This window comes from Mustela nigripes, chromosome X (assembly GCF_022355385.1).
Source record: "Mustela nigripes isolate SB6536 chromosome X, MUSNIG.SB6536, whole genome shotgun sequence".
In the NCBI taxonomy this organism is placed as follows: domain Eukaryota; kingdom Metazoa; phylum Chordata; class Mammalia; order Carnivora; family Mustelidae; genus Mustela; species Mustela nigripes.
This window is the reverse complement of record NC_081575.1, coordinates 53,815,612-53,832,078: the sequence shown is the minus strand read 5'-3', so window position 1 is coordinate 53,832,078 and position 16,467 is coordinate 53,815,612. Positions and strand designations below refer to the sequence as shown.

Sequence of the window (16,467 nt, the reverse complement as noted above, 5' to 3'; positions counted from 1 at the left end):
TCAATAAATGGTGCTGGGTGGGCGCCTGGGTGGCTCAGTGGGTTAGGGCCTCTGCTTTCGGCTCGGGTCATGATCCCAGGATCCTGGGATCGAGCCCCGAGTCGGGCTCTCTGCTCGGCGGGGAGCCTGCTTCCTCCTCTCTCTCTCTGCCTCTCTCTCTCTGCCTGCCTCTCTGCCTACTTGTGGTCTCTGTCTGTCAAATAGATAAATCTTTAAAAAAAATAAAATAAAATAAATGGTGCTGGGAAAACTGGACAGCTATATGTAGAAGAATGAAACTCAGCCATTCTCTTACACCGTACACAAAGATAAACTCGAAGTGGATAAAAGACCTCGACATGAGACAGGAATCCATCAGAATCCCAGAGGAGAACATAGGCAGTAACCTCTTTGATATCAGCCACAGCAACTTCTTTCAAGATATGTCTCCAAAGGCAAAGGAAACAACAGTGAAAATAAAATTTTGGGACTTCATCAAGATCAAAGCTACTAGACAGCAAAGGAAACAATCAAGAAAACAAGGAGACAACCCAGGGAATGGTAGAAGATATTTGCAAATGACAGTACAGATAAAAGGTTCATATCCAGGATCTATAAAGAACTCCTCAAACTCAACACACAGAAAACAGACAGTCATATAAAAAAAATGAGCATAAGATATGAACAGACACTTCTTCAAGGAAGACATACAAATGGCTATCAGACACATGAAAAAATGTTCATCATCACTAGCTGTTGGGAGCCAGTACAGGAGGCCTACTCTAAGAGCTGTAAGGGACTTAATATGATTGGCTGTTCATTTAGGTCCACTCACGCGGGAGGTGCATGAGCACTGCGGTGATTGGCTAGGCGGGCTAAGCTGCCGGTGTATATATGCTTGAATGTACTTGTAGAGGGGCGGGCCCGCCGGGAGCCGGGCCGCGCTGCGCCGGCCGGAGGGGGCCGCAGCCCGGACCATGGCGGCAGCGGCGGTGGGCGCCCAGGGGCGGCACGCAGCCCTGGAGGCGGCGGGGACGCCCGAGCGGGGCGGCGGGAGCTACGTGCTGTGCTGCGCCAAAGGGGGAAGAAGATAAAAAGAAGCCATTAAAGAAGTTTGCCTCCACGCGTGTCTCCGTGTCGTTTGTGCGGGCTGAGAGCGACAACTAGCCCTCAGGGAGATTCATATTAAAACCACATTGAGATATCACTTTACACAAGTTTGAATAGCCAAAATTAGCAAGACAGGAAACAACATGTGTTAGAAGGGATGTGAGGAAAGGGGAATTCTCTTACACTGTTTGTGGGAATGTAAGTTAGTGCATCCACTTTTGAGAACAGTGTGGAGATTCCTCAATAAATTAAAAATAGAACTTCCCTATGACCCTGCCATTGAACTACTGGATATTTACCCCAACGATACAGATGTAGTGAAAAGAAGGGCCATCTATACCCCAATGTTTATGGCAGCAATGTCCACAGTAGCCACACTGTGGAAAGAACCAAGATGCCCTTCAACAGACGAATGGATAAGGAAGATGTGACCCATATACACTATGGAGTAGTATGCCACCATCAGAAAGGAAGAATACTCAACTTTTGTAGCAACGTGGACGGGACTGGAAGAGATTATGCTGAGTGAAATAATTCAAGCAGAGAGAGTCAATTATCATATGGTATCACTTATTTGTGAAGCATAACAAGTAACATGGAGGACAAGGGGAGTTAGAGAGGAGAAGAGAGTTGAGGGAAATTGGAAGAGGAGGTGAACCATGAGAGACTATGGACACTGAAAAACAATCTGAGGGGTTTGAAGTGACGGGGGAGTGGCAGGTTGGGGTACAAGGTGGTGGGTATTATAGAGGGCAGGCATGGAATGCATGAAACACTGGGTGTGGTGCAAAAACAATGAATACTGTTATGCTGAAAATAAATAAAAAATAAATTAAAAAATATTTCTGGTTGATGAATTGTATTAGTTCTTTATATATTTTGCACATTAACTTCCTCTTGGATATATCATTTTTAAATATCTTCTCCCATTCAGTGGATTCTCTTTTTGTTTTGTTGATGGTTTCCTTTGGTGTGTAGAATCCTTTTATTTTGGTATAGTCCAGTAGTTTATTTTTGCTTTTGTTTCCTTTGGCAAAGGAGACCTATTTAGGAAAACGTTTTCATAGTTGATGTCAAATATATTACTGCCTAAATTTGCTTTTAGTTCTATGGTTCCAGTTCTCACATACAGGTCCTTAGCACATTCTGAATTTTTGGGTGTATGAATTTTTGGTATAATAATGTAATAATGAATTGTTGGTGTAATAAAATGAGCCATTTTCATTATTTTGTATGTATCTTTCCAGTTTTCCCCAAACCATTTTTTGAATACACTATCTTTATCCCATTTTATGTTTTGCCTTTTTTGTTTTTTTTTTTTTTTTTTTTTTGGTTTGTTTTTGTTGTAGCTTAATTGACTATATGATTGTTGGTTCATTTCTGGGCTCTCTGATCTTTTCTGTTGATTCAGGTGTCTATTTTTGTGCCAATTCCATATTATTTTGATTACTATAATTTTGTAGTATATATTGAAATTTGGGATTGGGATACTCCAGTTCTGTTCTTTGTCAAGATTGCTTTGGCTATTTGAGGTTTTTGTTTTGTTTTGTTTTGTTTTGGTGGTTCCATAAAAATTTTAGTATTATTTCTCCTATCTTTGTGAGAAGAAGTTGTTGACATTTTGACTAGGGATTGCATTAAATGCATAGGTCGTTTTGGGTACCATGGACATTTTAACAATATTCATTCTATCAATCCATGAGCATGGAGTACTTTCCATTTGTTTGAATCATCTTTAGTATCTTTCATCAATGTTTTATAGTTTTCAAAATACAGGTCTTTCACCTCCTTAGTTAAGTTTACTCCTAGGTATTTCATTCTTTTCACTGCAATTGTCAAGGAAGTTTGTTTTCTTACTTTCTTGTTCTGCTACTTCATTATTTATGCATATGAATGTGGCTGTTTTCTATATATTGACTTCATATCTAATTACTGTACTGAATTTATTAGCATGTTCCAGTAGTTTTTTGGTGGGTTTTTTAATATTTTCTATATAAAATATCATGTCATCTGCAAAGATTGAGTTTTAATTTTTCCTTTCCAACTTGCGTACATTTTATTTCTTTTTCTTGTCTGATTGTTCTGGCTATGACATCGAGTACTATGTTAAATTAAAGTAGTGAGAAATGACATTATTTCTTATTCCAGATCTCAATGAAAAAAGTACCAGTGTTTTAGCATTGACTATGAGGCTAACTTTGTGTTTTCATATGTGACTTCTGTTATTTTTGAGATACACTCCCTCAAAACCTACTTTGTTGAATGTTTTTATTTATTTATTTTAATGATTTTACTTCTGCATTTATTTTGGAGAGAGAGAATGAGAGAGAGAGACAGGGCATTACATGGGGGAGTCTCATAGACAGAAGCAGACCCTTACTGAGCAGGGAGCCAGATGTAGGACTTGATCCTGGGACTCCAGGATCATGACCTGAAGTGAAGGCAGTTGCTTAACCAACTGAGCCACCCAGGCATCCCTGAATGTTTTTATTGTTGTAAAGTTACTTGTATTTTAAATCTTTATCTTGCTTGAAATTTAGGGAGTTCTTACCATTATATCTTCAAACAAACTCTCTGGCCCTTATCTTCTCTCTTCTTCTGAGATTTTAGTTATGCTAATATTGATATTTTTTTATGATGTTCCATAAAGTTCCAAGTTCTAAGGGTCCATTCACTGTTCTTTTTTTTTTTTTAAAGATTTTATTTACTGAGAGAAAGAGAGCAATCACATCAGTTGGGGGACTGGCAGAGGGAGAGAGAATCTCAAACAGACTCCATACTGAGTGCAGAGAATAATGTGGGAGGCTTGATCCCATGACCCTGACATCATGACCTGAGCTGAAATCAAGAGTCAGAAGCTTAACTGACTGAGCCATCCAGACACTTCTGCATTCACTGCTTTTCATTTTTTATTTTCATATTTCTCAGGTTTGATAATTTCATATTACCTGTCTTCAAGTTCACAGATTTTTACACTGGTTCATTTCTGATATTGAAGGCCTCCAGTGAATTTTTCAATTCGGGATTATAGCTCTCAGATCCATAATTTGTTTGGTTCATTTAAAAAAATTTATATCTTTGTTGATATTATTTTGTTCATATACTGTTTTTCTGATTTCCTTTAGTTCTTTTTGTTTGTTTTGTTTTAACTTAGCTGTCTGAGTGTATTTAAGAAAGTTGTTTGAACAAAATGTGAAAACCTACAGTGTTTAAGTTCAGTTGCTGTGTATTTATTTTGTACATTTTGAATAGGCCATGATTCCTTGTTACTTTATATGTCTCCTGATCTTTTTCAAAATTGGACATTTGGAAAAACAGCCATCTTTACAAATCTTTACATAATGGTTCCTTGTGGAAAAGTATTTTACTAATCTGCCCACCATTAAGGTTTGAGTTCTTGATCAAAACTTTTCTGGTCATGCATTTTCTGTGGGCCTGAATGGGTGTTTTTTACTCAGACTTCTCATTTATATGGCTACTTATACATGTCTTAATTTCTCTCCATCTCATCCCTGGTTCATGGGACTTCAGATATTACATTATATATTTGCTCATAATCTCTTACCCCAGGTATCCATAGATCCACAGTCCATCCACAGTTTTCATGTGCTGTGTGCATGTTACTAAATTTGGGGGCTTCTAACTTGAGATCCAAACTTTACTGATATTTTCAACAAAGCTCTAAACTAAGCAATATTGAAAACAGTTTCTGGGTGGTCGACAGGTAGGCTAGAATGTGGCAAACATGTTCTGTACTGTTTCTCAAATCCTGAGGAGGAAATCAAGATAGAATCTGTTTTCTTCCAATTTCACCATGCTAATCTATGAAGAGGTGGTACAAGAGCAAGTATAAATGACATGAAATTTCTTACTCACCTTTCTTTATTATGTTAGTCATCATACGGTACATTCGAATGTGACTTTTTATTGATTAGGCACTTGCTTTGTTGCTACATTTCTTCAGCTTGTTTCCAGAACTCTCACTAAGATTTTTTATTTTATTTTTTAAAGATTTTTATTTATTTGAATGAGAGAGGGTAAGAGATAGAAAGCATGAGAATGGGAGGGTCAGAGGGAGAAGGAGACTCCCTGCTGAGCGGGGATTCCCAAAGCAGGACTAGATCGTGGGTCTCTAGGATCCTGACCTGAGGTAAAGACAGATGATTAACCCACAGAGTCATTCAGGCACTCTTCACAAAGCTATTTTAATCAATCTGTAGTTCTTTACTTGACGTTTCCATGAGAGAATGAGGGTCTTGATCCACCATAGAGCTGATATCACAGAAGTTACTGTTGTCTGATTTTATTTAATTTTAAGGATAATATTGAAGGTTCCTTTGTTTTTCTGAAGAGTAGTAAAAAAGACATCAGCAAAATAAACCCTTCAGTTTTCTTTTGCTGCAGAACTTTTTATAACAATTTTACTGTGAAAGAGAACTGAAAGCATTATCTTAAAATTTTGGTGAGAGTTAATTTTGGAAGTCTCTTTGGAAGGCTATTTGGCTATATATATACATACATATATATGTATGTATATATATATAGACTGTTTAAAGACATTCTTGGAGAGCCTTAAAAGAAAACCTCCAGGGGCGCCTGGGTGGTTCAGTGGGATAAAGCCTCTGCCCTCAGCTCAGGTTATGATCTCAGGGTCCTCGGATTGAGCCCCACATCTGGCTCTCTGCTCAGTGGGAAGCCTGCTTCGCCCTCTCTCTCTGCCTGCCTCTCTGCCTACTGGTGATCTCTGTCTGTCAAATAAATAAATAAAATATAAAAACAAAAAAAAAACCCTCCAAGTTTGGAGTGCCTGGATGGCTCAGTGTGTTAAAGCCTCTGCCTTCTGCTCTGGTCATGATCTCTGCCTATTTGTAATCTCTGTGTGTCAAATAAATAAATAAAATCTTAAAAAAAAAAAAAAACCTCCAAGTTTGAAGTTAAAGATCTAAATAAGGTTATATTAGAGTGTGTCTCTTACCATAGTTCAAATGTTATAAAGGCACAGAACAAAGTGTCTATCAGTAAAGGAATGGATAAAGAAGATGTGAGATAGATATAAAATGAAATATCACTCAGTCATAAAAAAGAATGAAATTATGCCTTTTGCAACAACATGGGTGGACCTAGAGGGTACAATGCTAAGTGAAATAAGTCAGTCAGAAAAAGACAAATACCATACGATTTCACTTGTATGTGTAATTTAAAAGAAGGAAATGAATGGTGAGTGCTGTGAAGTGTGTAAACCTGGCGATTCACAGACCTGTACCCCTGGGGCTAATAATACATTATGTATTTATAAAAAAATAAAAAAAATAAAAAATAAACAAATTAATAAACAAATGAAAAGAAGGATCATATCTATACATACAGAAAGCAAACTGTTGGGCGCCTGGGTGGCTCAGTGGGGTAAGCTGCTGCCTTGGCTCAGGTCATGATCTCAGGGTCCTGGGATTGAGTCCCGCATCGGGCTCTCTGCTCAGCAGGGAGCCTGCTTCCTCCTCTCTCTCTCTGCCTGCCTCTCTGCCTACTTGTAATCTCTCTGTCAAATAAATAAATTAAATCTTTAAAAAAAAAAAAAAGAAAGCAAACTTGTAAGAGGAAAAGCATGTGGTGAATGGGAAAAATAGGTGAAGGGTAGTCAGAAATACAGGCTTCCAATTATGGAATGAATAAGTCACAGGAATAAAAGGTACAATCTAAGGAATATAGTCAATAATATTGTAATAGCAAAGTATGGTGACAGATGGTAGCTACAGTTTTGGTAATCATAGCATAACCAACAGAGAAGTCAAATAACTATGTTGTATACCTGAAACTAATGTAACATTCTGTGTCACCTGTTCTCAAATTAAAGAGAAAGAGAGAGAGACAGACAGATACCCAGATCTTTAGATACAGGAAACTGGTGGTTGCGAGAAGGTGGGTGGGTAGTTGGATGGATGAAATAGGTAAAGATCAAGAAGCACAAAATTTAAGTTATAAAATAAATAGGTACTAGAAATGAAAAATATAGCATATAGAATATAATCCATATGATTGCAATATTTTTTGGTGACAAATGGTGACTAAACTTATGGTGAACGCTAAGTGATGTATAGAATTATTGAATTATTATGGTGTACACCTGAAATTAATATACACTGTGTGTTAATTACACTTCAGGAAAACAAGATGTAAATAAGTAAGTAAAATGCAAGTAGTTAAATGAAATGCAAAAGGATAAATTCAATAAACCCAGAGAAGACTCATTGTAATCAAACTGTCAGAAGTAAAAGAGCATTTTAAAAGTAGTTAGATAAGTGATTAATCACAAATAGGTAATCATCAATAACATCATTTCTGGTTTCATCAGCAGAAATCTCGTAGGACAAAAGAAAAACACTGAGATGGTATATTTAAAGTACTGAAAAAATGAACTGATAATTCTGTATCTGGCAAAACTTATTATGTATCTGGTAAATTTAAGAAATTTCTAGATAAATACAAAGAAAGTTTATTACCATTAGACCTACCCAACAAGAGATATTAAAGGTGAAAGTAAAGTTGAAAGTAAAGGTGATAGACAGTAACTCTACAAAAATATAATGTCCTCAGAAAATGGAAGCTGCATAGCAATTATAAAAACAAGATATAAAAACAAGCACTAATATAATATTGGCTTATAACTCCATTTATTCTTCTATAGGATTTATGAGTCTGAACAATAAGAAAGAATATAAATCAGTGATAATGGGTACACAATACATAAAAAATGTAAATAGTGATGTCTATAACAAAAATGGAGGGGCATAGTTATAAAGGAATCGATTTTCTATGCAATTGAATCATTGTCTATGTGATGTGATCAGATTTATCTGATGACAATAAATTGTTATGACTTTAAGCTATCACATGTAATCTCAATGGTGACTGAAAAGGAAATTTATAGAATATTCACAATTAGAAATGAAGAGATAATTAAAACATTTCATTACAAGAAATTTAACTTAACTAGAAATAAATGGAGTAAATGAGGTACATAATGGAGTAAATGAAGAAATTATCACAGGATATACAGACTTTGGAACAGTAAAAGGACACTAAATAAAAAGTTAATAAATCTGAATAAATATGACTTTACTCAAAAATAATGTATCAGTGTTTGTTAATTAATTATAAAAAAGTACCATATTGGTGCAAAATATTAATAATAAGGGGAATTTAGTAAAGAAGAATTGAGTATGGACATGTAAATTTCTGTTGTCATCTCAATTTTTCTGTATATTTAAAACTGTTCTAAAAATTTTGGTTTAAAAATAGTTTTTTTGGTATGGTAAAATGTCATTTACAAAAATAGTTCTTTGTAATGTTAGCCCAGATTCTCTTCCTCATTCTCAAAACTCAACAAATTTACCTATTTTTGCCATAGTAAAAAAAAAAAAAATTAATGTAGACTAGTCTCGGAAATTAAATAAGTGATTACATGTTCATTCTGTAGAAAATATAGTATTAGGTGGATACTTTATTATTTTTTAAATATATCCTCTGCTTTCAAAGTCTTAAAAAGCTAACTATAGAATTAAGAGATAGACCAGAGTGTTTTAAACTTAGAACCATTGAAATTTTTGGCTGAACAATTATTGTAGATAACTGCCCTGTGCATTACAGGGTGCTTATTAGTATATCTAACCTCTACCTACTTGATGCCAGTAACACCTTTCCATAGTTATGACAACCAAAAGTAAATAATTCTCTGTAAATCTCAATTTTTTTTATAATTCTATAACTTTTCTAAAAATCAAAGTCTATTAATTAAATGAATATCAGTTCCAGATAAAAACTTTTAAAGATTTTTATAGAAAAAACTACATAGAGGATGAACTTAACATAAGATTTAGCATTTATACAGAGACTTTCATGTACATTTTCTCATGTAACCATCAGAACAGCTATGTGACATACACATTAACCTTGGTAGTATTGGTATTAGTATTATTTTTATCTCCATTTTATAGGAGAAAATTAAAGCTTAGAAAGATGAAGTGACTTACGCAAGATCACTCAGCTTATATACAAAGGCAGGAACTAAATCAGGCATTTTGATGCTTTTTTTTTTTTTCTTTTCAGCATGCTGCCTCCCATGTCACCATCTGTAGATACTGTACAATAAAGAAAAGGGAAGAATATTTTCTGATGCACTGGCTTCCATTATAACATCTGACCTGACATTACAGTATCTAAAATGGAGGCAGGAGAATTGTAATTTAGGGCTCTGGGAACTCATTCAGATTGGATTATATTTCAATAGTTTAATTGCTGTTGTTTCTTTGCTTGACTTGTTTTGTTATATTCTGCTTAAATAATGACCAAGTGTAGATTATAATATTTTACATATTTAGAATAATATGTATGTTATGTTTTGGATGTAATATATTGATATACCCATATTTATTTGTGTACTAATTTCTTGATAATGAGACACAAGATATAGTTGCCTCTGTCTTTTGAAATATAACAAAATTCTGTGTGGTTCATGTTGGTAGGATTTTCAGATTCTAAAAATCTGTATTTTAATTATAAAAAAATACTAGACTTATCTGATAAATTTGTGTGCCCAAGTAAACACATCCCAAACTAGTGAGTAATTAAAGATTATTTTTTTTATCCTTAGCCTTAAGAAATTTCACAGAATAAAATTATTTCCTGGCCAGAACTTCCCAATTATATTCCTCCTTTAGAATACACTCCTCTTCAATAAATGATTGCATATACATGAAGAAAGCTAAGATAATATGACATTGAATATTTGATTTACTCAATGTAAATCATACCATTACTTGAGCATAGGAAATATTAGGATAACTGAGTTAAGTGAAAGCTAAATACTTTCTAGCCTATGGTGAGAAAGTATTGTTTCCCTTTAAAATGAACATATTTTGTAGCAGAAAATTTTTAAAGATATTCACACCATGCTACTTTAATTATCCATGCAATACTGTAACTGAAGATCCCAAAGAGTCTTTAAAGGTTAAGAAAAATCAGAGATGTAAAGAAAAAAAAAGAATATTTAATAGATGAGTAATTTATTTAAATTAAACAGAAAGTCTTGTCGCCCTGGACCAAGGTATTTTTAAAGAAATACAGGCTGAGTTGGGGTGGGGGAACCTAAAACTAATGATGGTTGGAAAATGATGCCTGAAAGCAAGAAAGACAATAAGCAAAGAATTTAAGTATGTTCATCCAAGCATTAAGTACTTAGGGTTCTACTTATTGTATGTCTCTATGTGCTTGTGTTAGTATTTAAATTCCACCATTGTATGATGCTGAAAAAACACGTAGACATCTCTCATTATTGAAAATTCAATAGTCATCATATTTGCTTAAATAGTCAAAAGATACAAACTTTCACTTAGAAGATGAAAGAGGTATTGTGGACATTGTGGTGCATGTGCTCCTTCTTTTCAATACATCTTTATCTTTGGAGTGTGGAAGTATCCAAGATATCCTTCAACAGATGAATAGATAAAGAAGATGTGGTTCATATTTACAATGAAATATTACTCAGCCATCAGAAATGATGAATGCCTACCATTTGCATGGACATAGATGGAACATAAAGTAAAATAAGATAAGGAGAGAAAGACAGTTATCATATGGTTTCACTCATATATGAAACATAAGGTGTAGTGTGGAGGACCATAGAGGAAGAGAGGGAAGACTGAATGTGAAAATATCAGAGAGGGAGACAAACCATGGGAGACTCTGGACTCTAGGAAGCAAACTGAGGATTGCAGAGGGGAGGAGGGTGGAGGAATGGGAAACTAGGTGATTGATATTAAGGAGGACACACGTTGTGATGAGCACTGGGTTTATATGCCACTAATGAATCAATGAACAGTACCTCAAAAATTAATTGTGTACTATACTTTGAAAATTGAAAATGATAATTGAAGGTAATAATAAATAATTGAAAATAATAATACCGGAAACAACATGTGTTGAAGAGGATGTGGAGAAAGGGGAACCCTCTTACACTGTTGGTGGGAATGCATGTTGGTGCAGTAACTTTGGAGAACAGTGTGGAGATTCCTCAAGAAATTAAAAATAGTGCTTCCCTATGACCCTGTAATTGTACTACAGGTATTTACCCCAAAGATACAGATGTCGTGAAAAGAAGGGCCATCTGTACCCCAATGTTTATAGCAACAATGGCCACGGTCGCCAAACTGTAGAAAAAATCAAGATGCCCTTCAACAGATGAATGGATAAGGAAGATGGGGTCCATATACACTATGGAGTAGGATGCGTCCCTCAGAAAGGATGAATACCCAACTTTTGTAGCAACGTGGACGGGACTGGAAGAAATTATGCTGAATGAAAGAAGTCAAGCAGAAAGAGTCAATTATCATATGGTTTCACTTATTTGTGGAGCATAACAAATAGCATGGAGGACATGGGGAGATAGAGAGAAGGGAGTTGGGGAAATTGGAAGGGGAGGTGAACCAAGAGAGACTTTGGACTCTGAATAACAATCTGAGGGTTCTGAAGGGGGCGGGGGGTGGGAGGTTGGGGGATCCAGGCGGTGGGTATTGGAGAGGGCACGGATTGCATGCAGCACTGGGTGTGGTGCAAAAATAATGAATACTGTTATGCTGAAAAAATAAAAAATTAAAAAAAGAAAATGAGAATACAAAAGAAAATAAACAAACAAAAAAAGATGAAAGAGCCAAGATGTCCATGGACAGATGAATGGATAAAAAAGAAATTATGTGTCATCTTGGCTTTTTCATCTTTTTTATGAAAAAATATATATTTATATATCTCTATATATCTTTATATCTATCTATCTTTATATATATATGTAGTATATATATATATCTTTTATATATATGGATCATATATATATATATATATATATATATATCTGAGTTTGTTATCTGCATGTAAAATAGCACAAACCCTCAAAAGAGAATCAAATTACTTAATTTACCTATCTAATTTTCAGTTTAGTAAAGTGTGGTGAAAAGATTCATACAGATAACAAACTCAGCAGTTTTATATATATATATATATATATCTATATATATATATATATCTATAAAGATAAATAGATAGATATCACATGGATATATCATATATATATCACATATTATATATATGTCATCACATATTATATATATATATATAAAATATCAAAATGGAATATTACTCAGCCATAGGAAAGGATGAATACTTATTTGATACTTATATAATACTTATGATGGAACTTGAGGGTATTGTGCTGAGCGAAATAAGTCAATAAGAGAAAGACAGTTATCATATGGCTTAATGTATATGTGGAATATAAGAAACAGCCCAGAAGATCATAGGGGAAGGGAGAGAAACCTGAATAAGAAGTCATCAGAAAGGGAGAAAAACTATGAGAGACTCTTGACTACAGAAAACAAACAGGGTTGCTGGAGGGGAGGTGGGTGGGGGGCGGGGTCATTGCATGATGGGCATTAAGGGAAGCATGTGATGTGATGAGCACTGGGTGTTATATGCAACTGATGAATTATTGAACTCTATATCTGCAACTTTGTGGAGCATAACAAATAGCATGGAGGGCAAATTTTAATTTTAGTTTAATCTAATATATTTCTTTTAGAAGTCAGTGTGCCCAAACTTCCACTGGACATTTTCACACTCATTAAGAGAATAAACCATATTCTCCCTCTTACTCACATTTCAGACTAGATGCACAAAATGCTGAAGAAATGAATCTCAACAAATCTGAGGAACAGTTTCATGCTATAAACCATGCAGAGCAAACTCTACACAAAATGGAGAACTACCTGAAAAAGAAACAACTGTGTGATGTACTACTTATTGCTGGACACCTCCGAATTCCAGCCCATAGGTACGTATCCTTATGTAGACAGATTGTTTCATGAGTATAGCATGTGAATGAGAATGAATTGGTCGACTTAAAGCAAATTAGAATGCTGAGGAAAATATATTTTTATCTTCCTACATAGAAAATGTATTAGCATTTCCTTGTGTGATATTTAGAAGAGCCAAAGTTTAGTTAGAGAAATTGATGTAAAATAGCATAAACCCTCAAAAGAGAATCAAATTACTTAATTTACCTATCTAATTTCACTACACTTTACTGAAGTGAAAAAGATTCATGCAGATAACAAACTCAGCAGTGTTAAAAACTTACTGATTCTATTTCCTGCTTTTCAATGAGACTACTGACTAATTTAAGTTCCTATGAAACATTCCCATTTCAAGGTTGGTTCTCAGCGCAGTGTCTGATTATTTTGCTGCAATGTTTACTAATGATGTGCTTGAAGCCAAACAAGAAGAGGTCAGGATGGAAGGAGTTGATCCTAATGCACTTAATTCCCTGGTGCAGTATGCTTACACAGGTAAAGTGGCATGTATTAAGTCATTCAATCCTCACAAAAATCCTACATTATATAATCTACATTATTATTATTGCAACTAGGAATGAAAAAACTGAAGGATCTACCAGTTAAGTAGCTTTCCCAAAGTAAGGAACAGAATCAGAATTTAAATTCAGTAGTATAAAAGAATGAGGGAAATAATAAGCTATACAATTTTTGACTATGAGAGAATAAGGCAATTTTAACACAAAAATACAAAATACATGTCTGCCTCTCTCTTGAATAGTGTGGGTATGTTCTCATTTTTTTAAAATTTCTTTTCAGCATAACAGTATTCATTGTTTTGCACCACACCCAGTGCACCATGCAATACAAGCCCTCCCCAATACCCACCACCTGTTTCCCCCAACCTCCCACCCCCTGTACTTTCAAATCTTCAGGTTTCAGGGTCAAGAGTCTCTCATGGTTCACCTCCCCTTCCAATTTCCCTCAACTCCCTTATCCTCTTCATATCCCCATTTCCTCCATGTTATTTGTTATGCTCCACAAATAAGTGAAACCATATAATAATTCACTCTCTCTGCTTGACTTATTTCACTCAGCATAATCTCTTCTAGTCCCGTCCATGTTGATACAAACGTTGGGTATTCATCCTTTCTGATGGAAGCATACCACTCCATAGTGTATATGGACCACATCTTCCTTATCCATTTGTCCGTTAAGGGCATCTTGGTTGTTTCCACAGTTTGGCGACCGTGGCCATTGCCGCTATAAACATTGGGGTACAGATGGCCCTTCTTTTCACTACATCTGTATCTTTGGGGTAAATACCCAGTAGTACAATTACAGGGTCATAGGGAAGCACTATTTTTAATTTCTTAGAGAATCTCCACACTGTTCTCCAAAAGTTACTGCACCAACTTGCATTCCCACCAACAGTGTAAGAAGGTTCCCCTTTCTCCACATCCTCTCCAACACACTTTGTTTCCTGTCTTGCTAATTTTGGCTATTGTAACTGGTGTAAGGTGGTATCTCAATGTGGTTTTAATTTGAAACTCCCTGAGGGCTAGTGATGATGAACACTTTTTCATGTGTCTGATAGCCATTTGTGTGTCTTCATTGGAGAAGTGTCTGCTCATATCTTCTGCCCATTTTTTTGATATGATTGTCTGTTTTGTGTGTGTTGACTTTGAGAAGTTCTTTATAGATCCCGGATATCAGCCTTTTGTTTGTACTGTCATTTGCAAATATCTTCTCCCATTCCTTGGGTTGCCTCTTTGTTTTGTTGACTGTTTCCTTTGCTGTGCAGAAGCTTTTGATCGTTATGAAATCCCAAAAGTTCATTTTTGCTTTTGTTTCCTTTGCCTTTCGAGACATATCTTTTTTTTTTTTTTTTTTTTTTTTTTTGAGACATATCTTGAAAGAAGTTGCTGTGGCTGATATTGAAGAGGTTACTGCCTATGTTCCCCTCTAGGATTCTGATGGATTCCTGTCTCACGTTGAGGTCTTTTATCCATTTTGAGATGATCTTTGTGTACGGTGTAAGAGAATGGTCGAGTTTCATTCTTCTACATATAGCTGGCCAGTTTTCCCAGCACCATTTATTGAAGAGACTGTCTTTTTTCCACTGTATATTTTTTCCTGTTTGGTCGAAGATTATTTGACCATAGAGTTGAGGGTCCATATCTGGGCTCTCTACTCTGTTCCACTGGTGTATGTGTCAACTCCACCCATAAGAACGGAAATCATCAATATTAGAGCTGAGATCAATGAGGTCTGTGTGTCTGTTTTCATGCCAGTACCATGCTGTCTTGGTGATCACAGCTTTGTAGTAAAGCTTGAAATCAAGTATCATGATGGCCCCAGTTTTATTTTTGTTTTTCAACATTTTCATAGTGATACGGGGTCTCTTCTGGTTCCATACAAATTTATGGATTATTTACTCCAGCTCCTTGAAAAATACTGGTGGAATTGGGATCGGAATGGCATTAAAAGTATAGATTAATCTAGGCAGTATAGACATCTTAACACTGTTTAATCTCCCAATCCAAGAGCATGGAATGGTCTTCCATTTTTTTGTGTCTTCTTCAATTTCTATCATGAGCATTCTGTAGTTCCTCGAGTACAGATTCTTTACCTCTTTGCTTAGGTTTTATTCCCAGGTATCTTATGGTTCTTGGTGCTAGAGTAAATGGAATCGATTCTCTAATTTCCCTTTCTGTATTTTCATTGTTATTGTATAAGAAAGCCACTGATTTCTGTACATTGACTTTGTATCCTGCCACATTACTGAATTGCTGTATTTCTTTTTTCTCTTTATCCATTCAACTGTTGAAGGGCATTTATGTTGGTTATTTCCATATCCTAGCTAATGTAAATAATAGTGAAACAAACATGGGAGTGCAGGTATCTCTTAAGATCCTGATGTCATGTCTTTGTATATATAATCAGGAATAGAATTTTCAGATCGAAGGTAATTTAATTTTCTAATTTTTTCATGAGCCACCATACTGTTCTCCATAATGTTGTATTAATTTGCATTGCCACAAACAGTGCATAAATGTTCCCTTTCCTCTAAAACTTTGCCAACATTGGTTATCCCTTCTTTTGATTTTGATTTACATTTTCCTGGTAATTAGTTATGTTAAACCCATTTTCATATCTCTATTGGTCATTTGTGTGTCATCTCTGGGGGAGAAAAAGCTTATCGAGGTTACTTTCCCTTTTTGAATTTTTATTTTTTTATTTATTTGAGAGAGGGGAAAGGAGGGCATGAGGTGGGGAGCAGAAGGAGACACAGACACAGACTTGTTGATGAGCAAGGATCAACAACTGGATCCCAGGACCATGAACTGAGCAAAAAGCAAACACTTAACCAACTGGGCCACCCAGGCCCCCCTACTTGTTCTTTTTTTAATTGGGTTATTTGCTTTCATGCTATTGAATTATATGAGTCCTTTATATATTTTGGATATTAACCCCTTATCAGATATATGGTTTGCGATATTTC

The 16,467-nt window shown here is 35.3% G+C and overlaps 1 protein-coding gene across 1 annotated transcript in view; it reads left to right on the top strand.

The window, feature by feature from the left end:
* KLHL4 (kelch like family member 4) overlaps positions 1-16,467 on the top strand; it is a 119,484-nt gene that overhangs the window by 70,137 nt on the left and 32,880 nt on the right. The window contains exons 2-3 of the mRNA XM_059385213.1: positions 12,797-12,964; positions 13,342-13,478. Of these exons, the coding sequence (XP_059241196.1) occupies positions 12,797-12,964; positions 13,342-13,478 (305 nt within the window). The remainder of the gene's footprint in view (positions 1-12,796; positions 12,965-13,341; positions 13,479-16,467) is intronic.